The following is a 24,828-nucleotide window of genomic DNA, read 5'->3' on the forward strand; positions in this document are numbered from 1 at the left end:
GGGGAGAGGGAGTGTGGAAGTGCAGGAGGGAGGGAGTGTGGAAGTGCAGGAGGGAGGGAGGGTGGGAGTGTGGAGGTGCTGGAGGGAGGGAGGGAGTGTGGAAGTGCGGGAGGGAGGGAGGGAGGGAGTGTGGAAGTGCGGGAGGGAGGGAGGGAGGGAGTGTGGAAGTGCGGGAGGGAGGGAGTGTGGAAGTGCCGGAGGGGAGGGGAGGGATGGAGTGTGGAAGTGCGGGACGGGGAGAGAGGTAGTGTGGAAGTGCAGGAGGGAGGGAGGGAGTGTGGAAGTGCAGGAGGGAGGGAGGGAGTGTAGAAGTGCGGGAGGGGAGGGAGGGAGTGTGGAAGTGCAGGAGGGAGAGAGCAAGGGTGAAAGTGGAGGAGGTAGGGAGAGAGGGAGGGTGAAAGTCCTGGAGGGAGTGGGAACATATATAAAAGTATGCATTGTATGAGACAGGGACTGAAGGGTGCATCTCCATTTTCCAACAGGACTGGCTCTTTGACCATGTGGGGCATCAGCTGCGAGCAGGAGTGAGCTGCTCCTGGGTTTAGCCAGTCCGCACTCTCACTCAGACAGGCACGGCTAGACAAAAACACAGGCAGGCAGAGATTTAGACACGGTCACTTTATTTGAAAACATCAAGGATAAGGGATGAGCAGAGAGGCAAAATCTTCAGAAATAGGGAACAGTGCCCATCAAACACTCACAGGGCAGGTACAGCACGGGGTTAGATACAGAGTAAAGCTCCCTCTACACTGTCCCCATCAAACACTCCCAGGACAGGTACAGCACGGGGTTAGATACAGAGTAAAGCTCCCTCTACACTGTCCCCATCAAACACTCCCAGGACAGGTACAGCACGGGGTTAGATACAGAGTAAAGCTCCCTCTACACCCTCCCCATCAAACACTCCCAGGACAGGTACAGCACGGGGTTAGATACAGAGTAAAGCTCCCTCTACACTGTCCCCATCAAACACTCCCAGGACAGGTACAGCACGGGGTTAGATACAGAGTAAAGCTCCCTCTACACTGTCCCCATCAAACACCCCCAGGACAGGTACAGCCCGGGGTTAGATACAGAGTAAAGCTCCCTCTACACCGTCCCCATCAAACACTCCCAGGACAGGTACAGCACGGGGTTAGATACAGAGTAAAGCTCCCTCTACACCGTCCCCATCAAACACTCCCAGGACAGGTACAGCACGGGGTTAGATACAGAGTAAAGGTCAGGTGAGGTTTGAAGATTTGATGCTGATGAGGGATTGTGTAAAACTGCACAGCGGGTTATCTCCGGTCAATCCACATTCATTAAGTAACATCTCTGACATGGAAGGTGCGGGTTAGAGAGAAGCCGGGGGAGATTATTCAACAATCAGGAAACTGGGGACTGGCCGAGAGAGCATTCCACAGCCTCTAGTAATCCGGGACCCAATCCGAGATATTGGAATCCTCGAAAACGAGATGGTAACTAGGAAAAGGGAACATGCAGATCAATACCGAATATAACACACAGGTACAACATCCGTCTAGTTTCCAGTCTGTAACTCACTCCCGAGTATCTGTTATTCTATATATAAACCACCCCGAACCCCTCGATTAGATTCCAGTCTGTAACTCACTCCCGGGTATCTGTTATTCTATATATAAACCACCCTGAACCCCTCGATTAGATTCCAGTCTGTAACTCACTCCCGGGTATCTGTTATTCTATATATAAACCACCCGAACCCCTCGATTAAATTCCAGTCTGTAACTCACTCCCGGGTATCTGTTATTCTATATATAAACCACCCCGAACCCCTCGATTAGATTCCAGTCTGTAACTCACTCCCGCGTCTCTGTTATTCTATATATAAACCACCCCGAACCCCTCGATTAGATTCCAGTCTGTAACTCACTCCCGGGTATCTGTTATTCTATATATAAACCACCCCGAACCCCTCGATTAGATTCCAGTCTGTAACTCACTCCCGGGTATCTGTTATTCTATATATAAACCTCCCCGAACCCCTCGATTAGATTCCAGTCTGTAACTCACTCCCGGGTATCTGTTATTCTATATATAAACCACCCCGAACCCCTCGATTAGATTCCAGTCTGTAACTCACTCCCGGGTTTCTGTTATTCTATATATAAACCACCCCGAACCCCTCGATTAGATTCCAGTCTGTAACTCACTCCCGCGTCTCTGTTATTCTATATATAAACCACCCCGAACCCCTCGATTAGATTCCAGTCTGTAACTCACTCCCGCGTCTCTGTTATTCTATATATAAACCACCCCGAACCCCTCGATTAGATTCCAGTCTGTAACCCACTCCCGGGTATCTGTTATTCAATATATAAACCTCCCCGAACCCCTCGATTAGATTCCAGTCTGTAACTCACTCCCGGGTATCTGTTATTCTATATATAAACCACCCCGAACCCCTCGATTAGATTCCAGTCTGTAACTCCCTCCCGGGTATCTGTTGCTCGATCATTCAGTGGGTTGGTTGAATGTTAAAGTTTCTCTCACCTGTTCCCATTATTCTCTGCAGTCACAGGGTCCTCGAGTTCCTGAAGGCAAAGCACATTTATTTTAAAAGTGTGTTTGGCCATCTGCTCCATGGCTGTCTGTCTCTCCCCCTGGCCATTTGACGGCCAGACCCAGTTGCCCTCAGTACCATCCTGGAGGAGGTGACCGGTCTCCACTGCCGCACTGTACTGCGGCACTCCCTCACACCCCCACCCCGTCGTGAGGCAAGAGCTGGCATTTGTTTGGATGTGCGATGCCTTCCATGGTCGAATTGCCGATTGTGAATTGAATGCGTGTGCCCCCCTGCACTGCCATCATTTGCTAGTGAGGAGGATGGGAGAGCGATGAAATAATGTGTGGCACGTTTCCCTCCAATCGTCCCTGTCTTTTTCACACTTGTACTGAAGGGTGAGATGTGATTCCCTCCCAGGGCAGCAGCAGCTAGTACAGGCGGGAGTGGCCGAAAGGCCTGCAGCTGTTGTCTGCTGGTCGAATATCACCGTGGCTCTGTATTGCATGTTTAATGCGATCAACAGTCCCGGAACTTCTCAGGTAATTTATCAAACAAAATCGAAGACCGAGTCACACAGGGAGATACTAGGGACAGGTAACCAAAAGCTCAGACACAGAGATCAGTACAAGGAGCATCTTAAAGGAGGAGAGAGAGACAGATACAGAGAGAGAGTGACAGAGAGAGTGACAGAGAGAGAGTGACAGAGAGAGAGTGAGAGACAGAGAGAGTGACAGAGAGAGAGAGAGAGACAGAGAGAGAGTGACAGAGAGAGAGAGACAGAGAGAGAGAGAGAGAGAGAGACACAGAGGGAGAGACAGAGAGAGAGAGAGTCAGAGGGAGAGACACACACAAACACAGAGAGGGAGAGAGAGTGGCACCGAGAGAGAGAGAGAGAGATAGAAACCGAGAGTGTGTGGTGGAGAGAGAGAGCGAGAGAGGAAAGGAGAGGGAGAGAGAGAGAATGAGTGTGGTGGAGAATCAGAGAGAGAATGAGAAAGAGAGAAACAGTGTGAGAGAGAGAGAAACAGCGAGAGAGAGAGAGAGAGAGAGAGTGCAAAAGAGAGGGAGTGAGACAGAGAGAGAGAGGTGGAGAGAGGGATAGAGGGAGAGGTGGAGAGGTTCAGGGAGAGAATTTCAGAGTTCAGGTCCCCAGGCAGCAGAAGGCCTGGAAGTCAATGGCGGAGTGATGGGAATCGGGGAACGCTCGAGAGGCCGGAATTGGAGGAGTGCCGAGATCGCGGAGGGTGATAGGAGGTTACAGAGATAGGGAGGGGTGTAGGGGCTGGAGGAGGTTACAGAGATAGGGATGGGTGTAAGGTCTGGAGGAGGTTACAGAGATAGGGAGGGGTGTAGGGGCTGGAGGAGGTTACAGAGAAAGGGAGGGCTGTAGGGGCTGGAGGAGGTTACAGAGATAGGGAGGGTTGTAGGGGCTGGAGGAGGTTACAGAGATAGGGAGGGGTGTAGGTGCTGGAGGAGGTTACAGAGATAGGGAGGGGTGTAGGGGCTGGAGGAGGTTACAGAGATAGGGAAGGTTGTAGGGGCTGGAGGAGGTAACAGAGATAGGGAGGGGTGTAGGGGCTGGAGGAGGTTACAGAGATAGGGAGGGGTGTAGGGGCTGGAGGAGGTTACAGATATAGGGAGGAGTGTAGGGGCTGGAGGAGGTTACAGGGATAGGGAGGGTTGTATGGCTTGGAGGAGGTTACAGGGATAGGGAGGGAAATAGGGGCTGGAGGAGGTTACAGGGATAGGGAGTGGTATAAGTATCTGGAGGAGGTTACAGAGATAGGGAGGAGTGTAAGGGCTGGAGGAGGTTACAGAGATAGGGAGGGGTGTAGGTGCTGGAGGAGGTTACAGATATAGGGAGGAGTGTAGGGGCTGGAGGAGGATACAGAGATAGGGAGGGTTGTAGGGGCTGGAGGAGGTTACAGAGATAGGGAGGGGTGTAGGAGCTGGAGGAGGTTACAGAGATAGGGAGGGTTGTAGGGGCTGGAGGAGGTTACAGAGATAGGGAGGAGTGTAGGGGCTGGAGGAGGATACAGAGATAGGGAGGGTTGTAGGGGCTGGAGGAGGTTACAGAGATAGGGAGGGGTGTAGGAGCTGGAGGAGGTTACAGAGATAGGAAGGGGTGTAAGTATCTGGAGGAGGTTACAGAGATAGGGAGGGGTGTAGGGGCCTGAGAAGGTTACAGGGATAGGGCGGGGTATAGGGGCTGGAGGAGGTTACAGGGATAGGGAGGGATTGGGGACTGGGGGAGGTTACAGGGATAGGGAGGGGTGTAGGTGCTGGAGGAGGTTACAGAGATAGGGAGGGGTGTAGGGGCTGGAGGAGGTTACGGAGATAGGGAGGTATGTAGGGGCTGGAGGAGGTTACAGAGATAGGGAGGGGTGTAGGGGCTGGAGGAGGTTAGAGAGATAGGGAGGGGTGTAGGGGCTGGAAGAGTTTACAGAGATAGGGAGGGGTGTAGGGGCTGGAGGAGGTTACAGCGATAGGGAGGGGTGTAGTGGCTGGAGGAGGTTACAGAGATAGGGAGGGGTGTAGGGGCTGGAGGAGGTTACAGAGATAGGGAGGGGTGTAGAGCCTGGAGGAGGTTACAGAGATAGGGAGGGGTGTAGGGGCTGGAGGAGCTTACAGTGATAGGGAGGGGTGTAGTGGCTGAAGGAGGTTACAGAGATAGGAAGGTTTGTAGGGGCTGGAGGAGGTTACAGAGATAGGGAGGGGTGTAGGGGCTGGAGGAGGTTACAGAGATAGGGAGGGGTGTAGGTGCTGGAGGAGGCTGCAGAGATAGAGAGGGGTGTTAGTATCTGGAGGAGGATACAGAGATAGGGAGGGGTGTAGAGGCTGGAGGAGGTTACAGCGATAGGGAGGGGTGTAAGAATCTGGAGGAGGTTACAGAGATAGGGAGGGGTGTAGGGGCTGGTGGTGGTTACAGAGATAGGGAGGGGTGTAGGGGCTGGAGCAGGTTACAGAGATAGGGAGTTGTGTAGGGGCTGGAGGAGGGTACAGAGATAGGGAGGGGTGTAGGGGCTGGAGGAGGTTACAGAGATAGGGAGGGGTGTAGGGGCTGGAGGAGGTTAGAGAGATAGGGAGGGGTGTAGAGGCTGGAGGAGGTTACAGAGATAGGGAGATGTGTAGGGGCTGGAGGATGTTACAGAGATAGGGAGGGTTGTAGGGGCTGGAGGCGGTTAGTGTGATAGTGAGGGTTGTAGGGGCTGGAGGAGGTTACAGAGATAGGGAGGGATGTAGGGGCTGGAGGAGGTTACAGATATAAGGAGGGGTGTACGGGCTGGAGAAGGTTACAGGGATAGGGAGGATTGTAGGGGCTGGAGGATGTTACAGGGATAGGGAGGGATTTGGGACTGGGGGAGGTTACAGGGATAGGGAGGCGTGTAGCGGCTGGAGGAGGTTACAGAGATAGGGAGGGGTGTAGGGGCTGGAGGAGGTTACAGAGATAGTGACGGGTGTAGGGGCTGGAGGAGGTTACAGAGATAGGGAGGGATGTAGGGGCTGGAGGAGGTTAGAGAGATAGGGAGGGGTGTAGGGGCTGGAGGAGGTTACAGAGATAGGGAGGGGTGTCGGGGCTGGAGGAGGTTACAGAGATAGGGAGGGGTGTAGGGGCTGGAGGAGGTTACAGAGATAGGGAGGGGTGTAGAGCCTGGAGGAGGTTACAGAGATAGGGTGGGGTTTAAGTATATGGAGGAGGTTACAGAGATAGGGATGGGTGTAGGGGCTGGAGGAGCTTACAGTGATAGGGAGGGGTGTAGTGGCTGAAGGAGGTTATAGAGATAGGGAGGTTTGTAGGGGCTGGAGGAGGTTACAGAGATAGGGATGGGTGTAGGGGCTGGAGGAGGTTACAGAGATAGGGAGGGGTGTAGGTGCTGGAGGAGGCTGCAGAGATAGGGAGGGGTATATGGGCTGGAGGAGGTTAGAGAGATAGGGAGGGGTGTAGGGGCTGGAGGAGGTTACAGGGATAGGGAGGGGTATAGGGGCTGGAGGACGTTACAGGGATAGGGAGGGATTGGGGACTGGGGGAGGTTACAGGGATAGGGAGGGGTGTAGGGGCTGGAGGATGTTATAGAGATAGGGAGGGGTGTAGGGGCTGGAGGAGGTTACAGAGATAGGTAGGGGTGTAGGGGCTGGAGGAGGTTAGAGAAATAGGGAGGGGTGTAGGGGTTGGAGGAGGTTACAGCGATAGGGAGGGGTGTAGGGGCTGGAGGAAGTTACAGAGATACGAAGGGGTGTAGGGTCTGGAGGAGGTTACAGAGATAGGGAGGGGTGTAGGGGCTGAAGGAGGTTACAGAGATAGGGAGGGTTGTAGGGGCTGGAGGAGGTTACAGAGATAGGGAGGGGTGTAGGGGTTGGAGGAGGTTACAGAGATAGGGAGGGGTGTAGGGGCTGGAGGAGGCTACAGAGATAGGGAGGGGTGTAGGTGCTGGAGGAGGTTACAGAGATAGGGTGGGGTGTAGGGGCTGGAGGAGTTTACAGTGACAAGGAGGGGTGTAGGTGTTGGAGGAGGTTACAGAGATAGGGAGGGGTGTAGGGGCTGGAGGAGGTTACAGAGATAGGGAGGGATGTAGGGGCTGGAGGAGGTTACAGGGAAAGGGATGGGTGTAAGTATCTGGAGGAGGGTTACAGGGATAGGGAGGGGTGTAATTATCTGGTGGAGGGTTACAGGGATTGGGAGGGATGTAGGGGCTGGAGGAGGTTACAGGGATAGGGAGGGGTATAGGGGCTGGAGGAGGTTACAGAGATAGGGAGGGGTGTAGGGGCTGGAGGAGGTTACAGGGATAGGGAGGGGTATAGGGGCTGGAGGACGTTACAGCGATAGGGTGGGGTGTAGGGGCTGGAGGAAGTTACAGAGATACGAAGGGGTGTAGGGTCTGGAGGAGGTTACAGAGATAGGGAGGGGTGTAGGGGCTGAAGGAGGTTACAGAGATAGGGAGGGTTGTAGGGGTTGGAGGAGTTTACAGGGATAGGGAGGGGTGTAGTTGCTGGATGAGTTTACAGGGATAGTGAGGGGTGTAGGGGCTGGAGGAGGTTACAGAGATAGGGATGTGTGTAGCGGCTGGAGGAGGTTACAGAGATAGGGAGGGGTGTAGGGGCTGGAGGAGGTTACAGAGATAGGGAGGGGTGTAGGCGCTGGAGGAGGTTAGAGAGATAGGGAGGGGTGTAGAGGCTGGAGGAGGTTACAGAGATAGGGAGATGTGTAGGGGCTGGAGGATGTTACAGAGATAGGGAGGGTTGTAGGGGCTGGAGGCGGTTAGTGTGATAGTGAGGGTTGTAGGGGCTGGAGGAGGTTACAGAGATAGGGAGGGATGTAGGGGCTGGAGGAGGTTACAGATATAGGGAGGGGTGTACGGGCTGGAGAAGGTTACAGGGATAGGGAGGATTGTAGGGGCTGGAGGATGTTACAGGGATAGGGAGGGATTTGGGACTGGGGGAGGTTACAGGGATAGGGAGGCGTGTAGCGGCTGGAGGAGGTTACAGAGATAGGGAGGGATGTAGGGGCTGGAGGAGGTTACAGAGATAGTGACGGGTGTAGGGGCTGGAGGAGGTTACAGAGATAGGGAGGGATGTAGGGGCTGGAGGAGGTTAGAGAGATAGGGAGGGGTGTAGGGGCTGGAGGAGGTTACAGAGATAGGGAGGGGTGTCGGGGCTGGAGGAGGTTACAGAGATAGGGAGGGGTGTAGGGGCTGGAGGAGGTTACAGAGATAGGGAGGGGTGTAGAGCCTGGAGGAGGTTACAGAGATAGGGTGGGGTTTAAGTATATGGAGGAGGTTAAAGAGATAGGGATGGGTGTAGGGGCTGGAGGAGCTTACAGTGATAGGGAGGGGTGTAGTGGCTGAAGGAGGTTATAGAGATAGGGAGGTTTGTAGGGGCTGGAGGAGGTTACAGAGATAGGGATGGGTGTAGGGGCTGGAGGAGGTTACAGAGATAGGGAGGGGTGTAGGTGCTGGAGGAGGCTGCAGAGATAGGGAGGGGTATATGGGCTGGAGGAGGTTAGAGAGATAGGGAGGGGTGTAGGGGCTGGAGGAGGTTACAGGGATAGGGAGGGGTATAGGGGCTGGAGGACGTTACAGGGATAGGGAGGGATTGGGGACTGGGGGAGGTTACAGGGATAGGGAGGGGTGTAGGTGCTGGAGGATGTTATAGAGATAGGGAGGGGTGTAGGGGCTGGAGGAGGTTACAGAGATAGGTAGGGGTGTAGGGGCTGGAGGAGGTTAGAGAAATAGGGAGGGGTGTAGGGGTTGGAGGAGGTTACAGCGATAGGGAGGGGTGTAGGGGCTGGAGGAAGTTACAGAGATACGAAGGGGTGTAGGGTCTGGAGGAGGTTACAGAGATAGGGAGGGGTGTAGGGGCTGAAGGAGGTTACAGAGATAGGGAGGGTTGTAGGAGTTGGAGGAGGTTACAGAGATAGGGAGGGGTGTAGGGGTTGGAGGAGGTTACAGAGATAGGGAGGGGTGTAGGGGCTGGAGGAGGCTACAGAGATAGGGAGGGGTGTAGGTGCTGGAGGAGGTTACAGAGATAGGGTGGGGTGTAGGGGCTGGAGGAGTTTACAGTGACATGGAGGGGTGTAGGTGTTGGAGGAGGTTACAGAGATAGGGAGGGGTGTAGGGGCTGGAGGAGGTTACAGAGATAGGGAGGGATGTAGGGGCTGGAGGAGGTTACAGGGAAAGGGATGGGTGTAAGTATCTGGAGGAGGGTTACAGGGATAGGGAGGGGTGTAATTATCTGGTGGAGGGTTACAGGGATTGGGAGGGATGTAGGGGCTGGAGGAGGTTACAGGGATAGGGAGGGGTATAGGGGCTGGAAGACGTTACAGCGATAGGGAGGGGTGTAGGGGCTGGAGGAAGTTACAGAGATACGAAGGGGTGTAGGGTCTGGAGGAGGTTACAGAGATAGGGAGGGGTGTAGGGGCTGAAGGAGGTTACAGAGATAGGGAGGGTTGTAGGGGTTGGAGGAGTTTACAGGGATAGGGAGGGGTGTAGTTGCTGGATGAGTTTACAGGGATAGTGAGGGGTGTAGGGGCTGGAGGAGGTTACAGAGATAGGGATGTGTGTAGCGGCTGGAGGAGGTTACAGAGATAGGGAGGGGTGTAGGGGCTGGAGGAGGTTACAGAGATAGGGACGTTTGTCGGGGCTGGAGGAAGGTTACAGAGATAGGGAGGGCTGTAGGGACTGGAGGAGGTTACAGAGATAGGGAGGGATGTAGGGGCTGGAGGAGGTTACAGAGATAGGGAGGGGTGTAGGGTCTGGAGGAGGTTACCGAGATAGGGAGAGGTGTAATGTCTGTGGGAGGTTACATGGATAGGGAGGGGTGTAGGGGATGGAGGAGTTTACAGAGATAGGGAGGGGTGTAGGAGCTGGAGGAGTTTACAGAGATAGGGAGGAGTGTTGGGGATCTGGGGGAGGTTACAGGGATAGGGAGGGGTGTTAGTATCTGGAGGAGGATACAGCGATAGGGAGGGTTGTAAGAATCTGGAGGAGGTTACAGAGATAGGGAGGGGTGTAGGGGCTGGTGGTGGTTACAGAGATAGGGAGGGGTGTAGGGGCTGGAGCAGTTTACAGAGATAGGGCGTTGTGTAGGGGCTGGAAGAGGGTACAGAGATAGGGAGGGGTGTAGGTGCTGGAGTAGGCTGCAGAGATAGGGAGGGTTATATGGGCTGGAGGAGGTTAGAGAGATAGGGAGGGGTGTAGGGGCTGGAGGAGGTTACAGGGATAGGGAGGGGTATAGGGGCTGGAGGACGTTACAGGGATAGGGAGGGATTGGGGACTGGGGGAGGTTACAGGGATAGGGAGGGGTGTAGGGGCTGGAGGATGTTATAGAGATAGGGAGGGGTGTAGGGGCTGGAGGAAGTTACAGAGATAGGTAGGGGTGTAGGGGCTGGAGGAGGTTAGAGAAATAAGGAGGGGTGTAGGGGTTGGAGGAGGTTACAGCGATAGGGAGGGGTGTAGGGGCTGGAGGAAGTTACAGAGATACGAAGGGGTGTAGGGTCTGGAGGAGGTTACAGAGATAGGGAGGGGTGTAGGGGCTGAAGGAGGTTACAGAGATAGGGAGGGTTGTAGGGGTTGGAGGAGGTTACAGAGATAGGGAGGGGTGTAGGGGTTGGAGGAGGTTACAGAGATAGGGAGGGGTGTAGGGGCTGGAGGAGGCTACAGAGATAGGGAGGGGTGTAGGTGTTGGAGGAGGTTACAGAGAAAGGGAGGGGTTTAGGGGCTGGAGGAGGTTACAGAGATAGGGAGGGTTGTAGGTGCTGGAGGAGTTTACAGAGATAGGGAGGGGTGTAGGGGCTGGAGGAGGTTACAGAGATAGGGAGGGGTGTACGTATCTGGAGGAGGTTACAGAGATAGGGATTGGTGTAGGGGGCTGGAGGAGCTTACAGAGATAGGTAGGGGTGTAGGGCCTGAAGGAGGTTACAGAGATAGGGAGGGTTGTAGGTGCTGGAGGAGTTTACAGAGATAGGGAGGGGTGTAGGGGCTGGAGGAGGTTACAGAGATAGGGAGGGGTGTAGGGGCTGGAGGAGGCTACAGAGATAGGGAGGGGTGTAGGTGCTTGAGGAGGTTACAGAGATAGGGAGGGGTGTAGGGGCAGGAGGAGGTTACAGTGATAGGGAGGGGTGTAGGTGCTGGAGGAGGTTACAGACATAGGGAGGGGTGTATGGGCTGGAGGAGGTTACTGAGATAGGGAGGGGTGTAGGGGCTGGAGGAGGTTACAGGGATAGGGAGGGGTGTAAGTATCTGGAGGAGCGGTACAGGGATAGGGAGGGGTGTAAGTATCTGGAGGAGGGTTACAGGGATAGGGAGGGATTGGGGACTGGACGAGGTTACAGGGATAGGGAGGGGTGTAGTTGCTGGAGGCATTTACAGGGATAGTGAGGGGTGTAGGGGCTGGAGGAGTTTACAGGGATAGGGAGGGGTGTAGTTGCTGGAGGAGTTTACAGGGATAGTGAGGGGTGTAGGGGCAGGAGAAGTTTACAGAGATAGGGAGGGGTGTAGGGGCTGGAGGAGTTTACAGTGATAGGCAGGGTTGAAGGGGCTGGAGGAGGTTACAGAGATAGGGAGGGGTGTAGGGGCTGGAGGAGGTTACAGAGATAGGGAGGGGTGTAGGGGCTGGAGGTGATTACAGAGATAGGGAGTGGTGTAGGGGCTGGAAGAGGTTACAGAGATAGGGAGGGGTGTAGGGGCTGGAGGTGGTTAGAGAGATAGGGAGGGGTTTAGGGGCTGGAGGAGGTTACAGAGATAGGGAGGGGTGTAGGGGCTGGAGGAGGTTACAGAGATAGGGAGGGGTGTAGGGGCTGGAGAAGGTTACAGAGATAGGGAGGGGTGTAGAGCCTGGAGGAGGTTACAGAGATAGGGAGGGTTGTAGGGGCTGGAGGCGCTTACAGAGATAGGGAGGGGTGTAGTGGCTGAAGGAGGTTACAGAGATAGGGAGGGTTGTAAGTATCTGGAGGAGGTTACAGAGATAGGGATGGGTGTAGGGGCTGGTGGCGCTTACAGAGATAGGGAGGGGTGTAGTGGCTGAAGGAGGTTACAGAGATAGGGAGGGTTGTAGGGGCTGGAGGAGGTTACAGAGATAGGGAGGGGTGTAGGGGCTGGAGGAGGCTGCAGAGATAGGGAGGGGTGTAGGGGCTGGAGGAGGTTACAGAGATAGGGAGGGGTGTAGGGGCTGGAGGAGGTTACAGTGATAGGGAGGGGTGTAGGTGCTGGAGGAGGTTACAGAGATAGGGAGGGGTGTCGGTGCTGGAGGAGGTTACAGAGATAGGTAGGGGTGTAGGGGCTGGAGGAGGTTACAAGGATAGGGAGGGGTGTAAGTATCTGGAGGAGGGTTACAGGGATAGGGAGGGGTGTAATTATCTGGAGGAGTGTTACAGGGATAGGGAGGGATTGGGGACTGGAGGACGTTAAAGGGATAGGGAGGGGTGTAGGGGCTGGAGGAGTTTACAGAGATAGGGAGGGGTGTATGGGCTGGAGGAGGTTACAGAGATAGGGAGGGGTGTAGGGACTGGAGTAGTTTACAGGGATAGGGAGGGGTGTAGTTGCTGGAGGAGTTTACAGGGATAGTGAGGGGTGTAGGGGCTGGAGGAGTTTACAGGGATAGGGAGGGGTGTAGTTGCTGGAGGAGTTTACAGGGATAGTGAGGGGTGTAGGGGCTGGAGGAGGTTACAGAGATAGGGATGTGTGTAGCGGCTGGAGGTGGTTACAGAGATAAGGAGGGGTGTAGAGGCTGGAGGAGGTTACAGAGGTAGGGAGGGTTGTCGGGGCTGGAGGAAGGTTACAGAGATAGGGAGGGGTGTAGGGACTGGAGAAGGTTACAGAGATAGGGAGGGGTGTAGGGGCAGGAGGAGGTTACAGTGATAGGGAGGGGTGTAGGTGCTGGAGGAGGTTACAGACATAGGGAGGGGTGTATGGGCTGGAGGAGGTTACTGAGATAGGGAGGGGTGTAGGGGCTGGAGGAGGTTACAGGGATAGGGAGGGGTGTAAGTATCTGGAGGAGGGGTACAGGGATAGGGAGGGGTGTAAGTATCTGGAGGAGGGTTACAGGGATAGGGAGGGATTGGGGACTGGACGAGGTTACAGGGATAGGGAGGGGTGTAGTTGCTGGAGGCATTTACAGGGATAGTGAGGGGTGTAGGGGCTGGAGGAGTTTACAGGGATAGTGAGGGGTGTAGGGGCAGGAGAAGTTTACAGAGATAGGGAGGGGTGTAGGGGCTGGAGGAGTTTACAGTGATAGGCAGGGTTGTAGGGGCTGGAGGAGGTTACAGAGATAGGGAGGGGTTTAGGGGCTGGAGGAGGTTACGGAGATAGGGAGGGGTGTAGGGGCTGGAGGAGGTTACAGAGATAGGGAGGGGTTTAGGGGCTGGAGGAGGTTACGGAGATAGGGAGGGGTGTAGGGGCTGGAGGAGGTTACAGAGATAGGGAGGGGTTTAGGGGCTGGAGGAGGTTACGGAGATAGGGAGGGGTGTAGGGGCTGGAGGAGGTTACAGAGATAGGGAGGGGTGTAGGGGCTGGAGGTGGTTAGAGAGATAGGGAGGGGTGTAGGGGCTGGAAGAGTTTACAGAGATAGGGAGGGGTTTAGGGGCTGGAGGAGGTTACAGATATAGGGAGGGGTGTAGGGGCTGGAGGAGGTTACAGAGATAGGGAGGGGTGTAGGGGCTGGAGAAGGTTACAGAGATAGGGAGGGGTGTAGAGCCTGGAGGAGGTTACAGAGATAGGGTGGGTTGTAGGGGCTGGAGGCGCTTACAGAGATAGGGAGGGGTGTAGTGGCTGAAGGAGGTTACAGAGATAGGGAGGGTTGTAAGTATCTGGAGGAGGTTACAGAGATAGGGATGGGTGTAGGGGCTGGAGGCGCTTACAGAGATAGGGAGGGGTGTAGTGGCTGAAGGAGGTTAGAGAGATAGGGAGGGGTGTAGGGGCTGGAAGAGTTTACAGAGATAGGGAGGGGTTTAGGGGCTGGAGGAGGTTACAGATATAGGGAGGGGTGTAGGGGCTGGAGGAGGTTACAGAGATAGGGAGGGGTGTAGGGGCTGGAGAAGGTTACAGAGATAGGGAGGGGTGTAGAGCCTGGAGGAGGTTACAGAGATAGGGTGGGTTGTAGGGGCTGGAGGCGCTTACAGAGATAGGGAGGGGTGTAGTGGCTGAAGGAGGTTACAGAGATAGGGAGGGTTGTAAGTATCTGGAGGAGGTTACAGAGATAGGGATGGGTGTAGGGGCTGGAGGAGGTTACAGAGGTAGGGAGGGGTGTAGGGGCTGGAGGAGTTTACAGAGATAGGGAGGGGTGTAGGGGCTGGATGAGGCTGCAGAGATAGGGAGGGGTGTAGGGGCTGGAGGAGGTTACAGAGATAGGGAGGGGTGTAGGGGCTGGAGGAGGTTACAGTGATAGGGAGGGGCGTAGGTGCTGGAGGAGGTTACAGAGATAGGGAGGGGTGTAGGGGCTGGAGGTGGTTACAGAGAAAGGGAGGAGTGTAGGGGCTGGAGGAGGTTACAGGGATAGGGAGGGGTGTATGTATCTGGAGGAAGGTTACAGGGATAGGGAGGGGTGTAATTATCTGGAGGAGTGTTACAGGGATAGGGAGGGATTGGGGACTGGAGGACGTTACAGGGATAGGGAGGGGTGTAGGGGCTGGAGGAGTTTACAGAGATTGGGAGGGGTGTAGGGGCTGGAGGTGGTTAGAGAGATAGGGAGGGGTTTAGGGGCTGGAGGAGGTTACAGAGATAGGGAGGGGTGTAGGGGCTGGAGGAGGTTACAGAGATAGGGAGGGGTGTAGGGGCTGGAGAAGGTTACAGAGATAGGGAGGGGTGTAGAGCCTGGAGGAGGTTACAGAGATAGGGAGGGTTGTAGGGGCTGGAGGCGCTTACAGAGATAGGGAGGGGTGTAGTGGCTGAAGGAGGTTACAGAGATAGGGAGGGTTGTAAGTATCTGGAGGAGGTTACAGAGATAGGGATGGGTGTAGGGGCTGGAGGCGCTTACAGAGATAGGGAGGGGTGTAGTGGCTGAAGGAGGTTACAGAGATAGGGAGGGTTGTAGGGGCTGGAGGAGGTTACAGAGATAGGGAGGGGTGTAGGGGCTGGAGGAGGCTGCAGAGATAGGGAGGGGTGTAGGGGCTGGAGGAGGTTACAGATATAGGGAGGGGTGTAGGGGCTGGAGGAGGTTACAGTGATAGGGAGGGGTGTAGGTGCTGGAGGAGGTTACAGAGATAGGGAGGGGTGTCGGTGCTGGAGGAGGTTACAGAGATAGGTAGGGGTGTAGGGGCTGGAGGAGGTTACAAGGATAGGGAGGGGTGTAAGTATCTGGAGGATGGTTATAGGGATAGGGAGGGGTGTAATTATCTGGAGGAGTGTTACAGGGATAGGGAGGGATTGGGGACTGGAGGACGTTACAGGGATAGGGAGGGGTGTATGGGCTGGAGGAGGTTACAGAGATAGGGAGGGGTGTAGGGACTGGAGTAGTTTACAGGGATAGGGAGGGGTGTAGTTGCTGGAGGAGTTTACAGGGATAGTGAGGGGTGTAGGGGCTGGAGGAGTTTACAGGGATAGGGAGGGGTGTAGTTGCTGGAGCAGTTTACAGGGATAGTGAGGGGTGTAGGGGCTGGAGGAGGTTACAGAGATAGGGATGTGTGTAGCGGCTGGAGGAGGTTACAGAGATAAGGAGGGGTGTAGAGGCTGGAGGAGGTTACAGAGGTAGGGAGGGTTGTCGGGGCTGGAGGAAGGTTACAGAGATAGGGAGGGGTGTAGGGACTGGAGAAGGTTACAGAGATAGGGAGGGGTGTAGGGGCAGGAGGAGGTTACAGTGATAGGGAGGGGTGTAGGTGCTGGAGGAGGTTACAGACATAGGGAGGGGTGTATGGGCTGGAGGAGGTTACTGAGATAGGGAGGGGTGTAGGGGCTGGAGGAGGTTACAGGGTTAGGGAGGGGTGTAAGTATCTGGAGGAGGGGTACAGGGATAGGGAGGGGTGTAAGTATCTGGAGGAGGGTTACAGGGATAGGGAGGGATTGGGGACTGGACGAGGTTACAGGGATAGGGAGGGGTGTAGTTGCTGGAGGCATTTACAGGGATAGTGAGGGGTGTAGGGGCTGGAGGAGTTTACAGGGATAGGGAGGGGCGTAGTTGCTGGAGGAGTTTACAGGGATAGTGAGGGGTGTAGGGGCAGGAGAAGTTTACAGAGATAGGGAGGGGTGTAGGGGCTGGAGGAGTTTACAGTGATAGGCAGGGTTGTAGGGGCTGGAGGAGGTTACAGAGATAGGGAGGGGTGTAGGGGCTGGAGGAGGTTACAGAGATAGGGAGGGGTGTAGGGGCTGGAGGTGATTACAGAGATAGGGAGGGGTGTAGGGGCTGGAAGAGGTTACAGAGATAGGGAGGGGTGTAGGGGCTGGAGAAGGTTACAGAGATAGCGAGGGGTGTAAGTATCTGAAGGAGGTTACAGAGATTGAAGGGGTGTAGGGACTGGAGGTGGTTACAGAGATAGGGAGGGGTGTAGGGGCTGGGGGAGGTTACAGAGATAGGGAGGGGTGTAGGGACTGGAGCAGGTTACAGAGATAGGGAGGTGTGTAGGGGCTGGAGAAGGTTACAGGGATAGGGTGGGGTGTAGGGGCTGGAGGAGGTTACAGGGATAGGGAGGGATTGGGGACTGGGGGAGGTTACAGGCATAGGGAGGGGTGAAGGGGCTGGAGGAGGTTACAGAGATAGGGAGGGGTTTAGGGTCTGGAGGAGGTTACGGAGATAGGGAGGGGTGTAGGGGCTGGAGGAGGTTACAGAGATAGGGAGGGGTGTAGGGGCTGGAGGTGGTTAGAGAGATAGGGAGGGGTGTAGGGGCTGGAAGAGTTTACAGAGATAGGGAGGGGTTTAGGGGCTGGAGGAGGTTACAGATATAGGGAGGGGTGTAGGGGCTGGAGGAGGTTACAGAGATAGGGAGGGGTGTAGGGGCTGGAGAAGGTTACAGAGATAGGGAGGGGTGTAGAGCCTGGAGGAGGTTACAGAGATAGGGAGGGTTGTAGGGGCTGGAGGCGCTTACAGAGATAGGGAGGGGTGTAGTGGCTGAAGGAGGTTACAGAGATAGGGAGGGTTGTAAGTATCTGGAGGAGGTTACAGAGATAGGGATGGGTGTAGGGGCTGGAGGCGCTTACAGAGATAGGGAGGGGTGTAGTGGCTGAAGGAGGTTACAGAGATAGGGAGGGTTGTAGGGGCTGGAGGAGGTTACAGAGATAGGGAGGGGTGTAGGGGCTGGAGGAGTTTACAGAGATAGGGAGGGGTGTAGGGGCTGGAGGAGGCTGCAGAGATAGGGAGGGGTGTAGGGGCTGGAGGAGGTTACAGAGATAGGGAGGGGTGTAGGGGCTGGAGGAGTTTACAGTGATAGGGAGGGGCGTAGGTGCTGGAGGAGGTTACAGAGATAGGGAGGGGTGTAGGGGCTGGAGGTGGTTACAGAGAAAGGGAGGAGTGTAGGGGCTGGAGGAGGTTACAGGGATAGGGAGGGGTGTAAGTATCTGGAGGAGGGTTACAGGGATAGGGAGGGGTGTAATTATCTGGAGGAGTGTTACAGGGATAGGGAGGGATTGGGGACTGGAGGACGTTACAGGGATAGGGAGGGGTGTAGGGGCTGGAGGAGTTTACAGAGATAGGGAGGGGTGTATGGGCTGGAGGAGGTTACAGAGATAGGGAGGGGTGTAGGGACTGGAGTAGTTTACAGGGATAGGGAGGGGTGTAGTTGCTGGAGGAGTTTACAGGGATAGTGAGGGGTGTAGGGGCTGGAGGAGTTTACAGGGATAGGGAGGGGTGTAGTTGCTGGAGGAGTTTACAGGGATAGTGAGGGGTGTAGGGGCTGGAGGAGGTTACAGAGATAGGGATGTGTGTCGCGGCTGGAGGAGGTTACAGAGATAAGGAGGGGTGTAGAGGCTGGAGGAGGTTACAGAGGTAGGGAGGGTTGTCGGGGCTGGAGGATGGTTACAGAGATAGGGAGGGGTGTAGGGACTGGAGAAGGTTACAGAGATAGGGAGGGGTGTAGGGGCTGGAGGAGGTTACAGAGATAGGGAGGGGTGTTGGGGCTGGAGGAGGTTACAGAGATAGGGAGGGGTGTAGGAGCTGGAGGAGTTTACAGAGATAGGGAGGGGTTTTGGGGATCTGGGGGAGGTTACAGGGATTGGGAGGGGTGTAGAGGCTGGAGGAGGATACAGAGATAGGGAGGGGTGTAATTATCTGGAGGAGGTTATAGAGATAGGGAGGGGTGTAGGGGCTGGAGGAGGCTACAGAGATAGGGAGGGGTGTAGGGGCTGGAGGAGTTTACAGAGATAGGGAGTGGTGTAGGGGCTGGAGGAGGTTACAGAAATAGGGACGGTTGTAGGGGCTGGAGGCGGTTAGTGAGATAGGGAGGGTTTTAGGGTCTGGAGGAGGTTACAGAGATAGGGAGGGGTGTAGAGGCTGGAGGAGGTTACAGAGATAGGGAGGGGTGTGTGGTCTGAAGGAGGTTACAGAGATAGGGAGGGGTGTTTGGGCTGGAGGAGGTTACAGGGATAGGGAGGGGTGTAAGTATCTGGAGGAGGTTTCAGAGATAGGGAGGGGTGTAGGGGCCGGAGGAGGTTACAGGGATAGGGAGGGGTGTAGGGGCTGGAGGAGGTTACAAGGATAGGGAAGGATTGGGGTCTGGGGGAGGTTACAGGGATAGGGAGGGGTGCAGTGGCTGGAGGATGTTACGGAGATAGGGAGGGGTGTAGGGGCTGTAGGAGGTTACAGAGATAGGGAGGTGTGTAGGGGCTGGAGGAGTTTACAGAGATAGGAAGGGGTGTAGGGGCTGGAGGAGGTTAGAGAGATCGGGAGGGGTGTAGGGGCCGGTGGAGGTTACAGAGATAGGGAGGGGTGTAGGGGCTGGAGGAGGTTACAGAGATAGGGAGGTGTGTAGGGGCTGGAGGAGGTTACAGAGATAGGGAGGGGTGTAGGGACTGGAGGAGGTTACCGAGATAGGGAGGGGTGTAGGGGTGGAGGAGGTTACAGGGATAGAGATGGGTGTAAGTATCTGGAGGAGGGTTACAGGGATAGGGAGGGGTGTATTTATCTGGAGGAGGGTTACAGGGATAGGGAGGGATTGGGGTCTGGAGGAGGTTACGGGGATAGGGAGGGCTGTAGGGACTGGAGGAGTTTACACGGATATGGAGGGGTGTAGTAGCTGGAGGAGTTTACAGGGATAGTGAGGGGTATAGGTGCTGGGGGAGTTTACAGGGATAGGGAGTGGTGTAGTTGCTGGATGAGTTTACAGGGATAGTGTGGGGTGTAGGGGTTGGAGGAGGCTACAGAGATAGGGATGTGTGTAGCGGCTGGAGGAGGTTACAGAGATAGGGAGGGGTGTTGGGGCTGGAGGAGGTTACAGAGATAGGGAGGGTTGTCGGGGCTGGACGAAGGTTACAGAGATAGGGAGGGGTGTAGGGACTGGAGGAGGTTACAGAGATAGGGAGGGGTGTAGGGGCTGGAGGAGGTTACAGAGATAGGGAGGGGTGTAGGGTCTGGAGGAGGTTACAGAGATAGGGAGGGGTGTAGGGGCTGGAGGTGTTTACAGAGATAGGGAGGGGTGTAGGAGCTGGAGGAGTTTACAGAGATAGGGAGGGGTGTTGGGGATCTGGGGGAGGTTACAGGGATAGGGAGGGGTGTTAGTATCTGGAGGAGGATACAGAGATAGGGAGGTGTGTAGAGGCTGGAGGAGGTTACAGCGATAGGGAGGGATGTAATTTTTTGGAGGAGGTTACAGAGATAGGGAGTTGTGTAGGGGCTGGAGGAGGGCACAGAGATAGGGACGGGTGTAGGGGCTGGAGGAGGTTACAGAGATAGGGAGGGGTGTAGAGGCTGGAGGAGGTTACAGAGATAGGGAGAGGTGTAGGGGCTGGAGAAGGTTACAGGGATAGGGTTGGTTGTAGGGGCTGGAGGAGGTTACAGGGATAGGGAGGGATTTGGGACTGGGGGAGGTTACAGGGATAGGGAGGCGTGTAGGGGCTGGAGGATGTTACAGAGATAGGGAGGGGTGTAGGGTCTGGAGGAGGTTACAGAGATAGTGAGGGGTGTAGGGGCTGGAGGAGGTTACAGAGATAGGGAGGGGTGTAGGGGCTGGAGGAGGTTAGAGAGATAGGGAGGGGTGTAGGGGCTGGAGGAGGTTACAGAGATAGGGAGGGGTGTAGGGGCTGGAGGAGGTTACAGAGATAGGGATGTGTGTAGCGGCTGGAGGAGGTTACAGAGATAGGGAGGGGTGTAGGGGCTGGAGGAGGTTACAGAGATAGGGAGGGTTGTCGGGGCTGGAGGAAGGTTACAGAGATAGGGAGGGGTGTAGGGACTGGAGGAGGTTACAGAGATAGGGAGGGGTGTAGGGGCTGGAGGAGGTTACAGAGATAGGGAGGGGTGTAGGGTCTGGAGGAGGTTACAGAGATAGGGAGAGGTGTATTATCTGTGGGAGGTTACATGGATAGGGAGGGGTGTAGGGGCTGGAGGAGTTTACAGAGATATGGAGGGGTGTAGGAGCTGGAGGAGTTTACAGAGATAGGGAGGGGTGTTGGGGGTCTGGGGGAGGTTACAGGGATAGGGAGGGGTGTTAGAATCTGGAGGAGGATACAGAGATAGGGAGGGGTGTAGAGGCTGGAGGAGGTTACAGCGATAGGGAGGGGTGTAAGTATCTGGAGGAGGTTACAGTGATAGGGAGGGCTGTAGGTGCTGGAGGAGGTTACAGAGATAGGGAGGGGTGTAGGGGCTGGAGGAGGTTACAGAGATAGGGAGGGGTGTAGGGGCTGGAGGAGGTTACAGGGATAGGGAGGGGTGTAAGTATCTGGAGGAGGGGTACAGGGATAGGGAGGGGTGTAAGTATCTGGAGGAGGGTTACAGGGATAGGGAGGGATTGGGGACTGGAGGAGGTTACAGGGATAGGGAGGTGTGTAGGGACTGGAGATGTTTACAGGGATAGGGAGGGGTGTAGTTGCTGGAGGCGTTTACAGGGATAGTGAGGGGTGTAGCGGCTGGAGGAGTTTACAGGGATAGTGAGGGGTGCAGGGGCAGGAGAAGGTTACAGAGATAGGGAGGGGTGTAGGGGCTGGAGGAGTTTAGAGTGATAGGCAGGGTTGTAGGGGCTGGAGGAGGTTACAGAGAAAGGGAGGGGTGTAGGGGCTGGAGGAGGTTACAGAGATAGGCAGGGGTGTAGGGGCTGGAGGTGGTTACAGAGATAGGGAGGGGTGTAGGGGCTGGAAGAGGTTACAGAGATAGGGAGGTGTGTAGGGGCTGGAGAAGGTTACAGAGATAGCGAGGGGTGTAAGTATCTGGAGGAGGTTACAGAGATAGGGAGGGGTGTAGGGACTGGAGGAGGTTACAGAGATAGGGAGGGGTGTAGGGGCTGAGGGAGGTTACAGAGATAGGGAGGGGTGTAGGGACTGGAGGAGGTTACAGAGATAGGGAGGGGTGTAGGGGCTGGAGAAGGTTACAGGGATAGGGAGGGGTGTAGGGGCTGGAGGAGGTTACAGGGATAGGGAGGGATTGGGGACTGAGGGAGGTTACAGGGATAGGGAGGGGTGTAGGGGCTGGAGGAGGTTACAGAGATAGGGAGGGGTGTAGGGGCTGGAGGAGGTTACAGAGATAGGGAGGGGTGTAGGGGCTGGAGGAGTTTAGAGAGATAGGGAGGGGTGTAGGGGCTGGAGGAGGTTACAGAGATAGGGAGGGGTGTAGGTGCTGGAGGAGGTTACGGAGATAGGGAGGGGTGTAGGGGCTGGAGGAGTTTACAGACATAGGGAGGGGTGTAGGTGCTGGTGGAGGTTACAGAGATAGGGAGGGGTGTAGAGGCTGGAGCAGATTACAGAGATAGGGAGGGGTGTAAGTATCTGGAGGAGGTTACAGAGATAGGGATGGCTGTAGGGGCTGGAGGAGGTTACAGAGATAGGGAGGGGTGTAGGGGCTGGAGGAGGTTACAGAGATAGGGAGGGGTGTAGGGGCTGGAGGAGGTTACAGAGATAGGGAGGGGTGTAGGGGCTGAAGGAGGTTACAGAGATAGGGAGGGTTGTAGGTGCTGGAGGAGGTTACAGAGATAGGGAGGGGTGTAGGGGCTGGAGGAGGTTACAGAGATAGGGAGCGGTGTAGGGGCTGGAGGAGGCTACAGAGATAGGGAGGGGTGTAGGGGCTGGAGGAGGTTACAGAGATAGGGAGGGGTGTAGGGGCAGGAGAAGGTTACAGAGATAGGGAGGGGTGTAGGGGCTGGAGGAGTTTACAGTGATAGGCAGGGCTGTAGGGGCTGGAGGAGATTACAGAGATAGGGAGGGGTGTAGGGGCTGGAGGAGGTTACAGAGATAGGGAGGGGTGTAGGGGCTGGAGGTGGTTACAGAGATAGGGAGGGGTGTAGGGGCTGGAAGAGGTTACAGAGATAGGGAGGGGTGTATGGGCAGGAGCAGGTTACAGAGATAGCGAGGGGTGTAAGTATCTGGAGGAGGTTACAGAGATAGGGAGGGGTGTAGGGGCTGGAGGAGGTTACAGGGATATGGAGGGGTGTAAGTATCTGGAGGAGAGGTACAGGTATAGCGAGGGGTGTAAGTATCTGGAGGAGGGCTACAGGGATACGGAGGGATTGGTGACTGGAGGAGGTTACAGGGATAGGGAGGGGTGTAGGGACTGGAGGAGTTAACAGGGATAGGGAGGGGTGTAGTTGCTGGAGGCGTTTACAGGGATAGTGAGGGGTGTAAGGGCTGGAGGAGTTTACAAGGATAGGGAGGGGTGTAGTTGCTGGAGGAGTTTACAGGGATAATGAGGGGTGTAGGGGCAGGAGAAGGTTACAGAGATAGGGAGGGGTGTAGGGGCTGGAGGAGTTTACAGTGATAGGCAGGGCTGTAGGGGCTGGAGGAGATTACAGAGATAGGGAGGGGTGTAGGGGCTGGAGGAGGTTACAGAGATAGGGAGGGGTGTAGGGGCTGGAGGTGGTTACAGAGATAGGGAGGGGTGTAGGGGCTGGAAGAGGTTACAGAGATAGGGCGGGGTGTATGGGCAGGAGCAGGTTACAGAGATAGCGAGGGGTGTAAGTATCTGGAGGAGGTTACAGAGATAGGGAGGGGTGTAGGGGCTGGGGGAGGTTACAGAGATAGGGAGGGGTGTAGGGACTGGAGGAGGTTACAGAGATAGGGAGGGGTGTAGGGGCTGGAGAAGGTTACAGGGATAGGGAGGGGTGTAGTGGCTGGAGGAGGTTACAGGGATAGGGAGGGATTGGGGACTGGGGGAGGTTACAGGGATAGGGAGGGGTGTAGTGGCTGGATGAGTTTACAGAGATAGGAAGGGGTGTAGGGGCTGGAGGAGGTTAGAGAGATCGGGAGGGGTGTAGGGGCCGGTGGAGGTTACAGAGATAGGGAGGGGTGTAGAGGCTGGAGGAGGTTACAGAGATAGGGAGGGGTGTAGGGGCTGGAGGAGGTTACAGAGATAGGGAGGGGTGTAGGGACTGGAGGAGTTTACAGGGATAGGGAGGGGTGTAGGGGCTGGAGGAGTTTACAGTGATAGGGAGGGGTGTAGGGGCTGGAGGAGGTTACAGAGATAGGGAGGGGTGTAGGCGCTGGAGGAGGGTACAGAGATAGGGAGGGTTGTAGGGGCTGGAGGAGGTTACAGAGATAGGGAGTGGTGTAGGGGCTGGAGGAGGTTACAGAGATAGGGAGGGGTGTAGGGGCTGGAGGAGGTTACAGAGATAGGGAGGGGTGTAGGGGCTGGAAGAGGTTACAGAGATAGGGTGGGGTGTAGGGGCTGGAGAAGGTTACAGAGATAGGGAGGGGTGTTGGGGCTGGAGGAGGTTACAGAGATAGGGAGCGATTTGGTACTGGAGGAGGTTACAGGGATAGGGAGGGTGTAGGGGCTGGAGGATGTTACAGAGATAGGGAGGGGTGTAGTTGCTGGAGGAGGTTACAGGGATAGTGAGGTATTAGGGACTGGAGGAGTTTACAGGGATAGTGACGGATGTAGTTGCTGGAGGAGGTTACAGAGATAGGGAGGGATTGGGGACTGGAGGAGGTTGCAGAGATAGGGAGGGATTGGGGACTGGAGGAGTTTACAGGGATAGTGAGGGGTGTAGGGGCTGGAGGAGGTTACAGAGATAGGGAGGTTTTGGGGACTGGAGGAGGTTACAGGGATAGGGAGGGATTGGGGACTGGAGGAGTTTACAGGGATAGTGAGGGGTTTAGTTGCTGCAGTAATTTACAGGGATAGTGAGGGATTGAGCTCTCTGTGTGGGTTGTGTTGATGAGTAAGTAGACTATATTGGGATGGGTTTGTTACCTGTCTGGTGAACTCCGGGAATGTCTGGCTGCTGTTTTTCCGCTCCAGTCTGAAACTTTTCCAGGTCCCGTTTTGAACCAGGAATCCTACCAAACAGTCAGAGATTTCCACATCTGTAATGAGAGAGAGAGAGAGAGATCCACAGGATCCCAACATCAGACACCGGTATCAACAGAGAACTGGGTTCATCCCCACAACCAGGGAGACCCCAGCAACTACCCACCAGACAGAGAGAGACCCACATCCCCCAGCTCATTCTCTCTCTCCCTCTCTCTCTCCCTCTCCCCCTCTCTCCCCCCTCACTCCCTCTCCCTCTCTCTCTCCCTCTCCCCCTCTCTCTGTCTCCCCCTCTCTCCCCCCTCACTCTCTCTCGCTCTCTGTCTCTCCCTCTCACTCACTCTGACTCTCTCCCCCTCTCTCCCCCTCTCTCCATCTCTCCCTCTCTCTCTCCCTCTCCCCCTCTCTCCCCCCTCACTCTCTCTCTCTCTCTCTCTGTCTCTCCCTCTCACTCTCTCTGACTCTCTCCCCCTCTCTCCATCTCTCCCTCTTTCTGTCTC

At 55.6% G+C, this 24,828-nt stretch overlaps 1 protein-coding gene across 1 annotated transcript in view; it reads right to left on the minus strand.

The window, feature by feature from the left end:
- Nucleotides 1-606: 606 nt before the first annotated feature.
- LOC144676977 (uncharacterized) overlaps nt 607-24,828 on the minus strand; it is a 36,116-nt gene continuing 11,894 nt past the window's right edge. Inside the window, exons 3-6 of the mRNA XM_078537242.1 lie at nt 24,272-24,384; nt 2,515-2,555; nt 1,094-1,464; nt 607-956 (exon numbers count right to left, since the gene is read on the minus strand). Of these exons, the coding sequence (XP_078393368.1) occupies nt 1,410-1,464; nt 2,515-2,555; nt 24,272-24,384 (209 nt within the window). The 3' untranslated portion in view covers nt 607-956; nt 1,094-1,409. The remainder of the gene's footprint in view (nt 957-1,093; nt 1,465-2,514; nt 2,556-24,271; nt 24,385-24,828) is intronic.

This window comes from Cetorhinus maximus, unplaced genomic scaffold (genome assembly GCF_964194155.1).
Source record: "Cetorhinus maximus unplaced genomic scaffold, sCetMax3.hap1.1 HAP1_SCAFFOLD_2093, whole genome shotgun sequence".
Taxonomy (NCBI): Eukaryota; Metazoa; Chordata; class Chondrichthyes; order Lamniformes; family Cetorhinidae; genus Cetorhinus; species Cetorhinus maximus.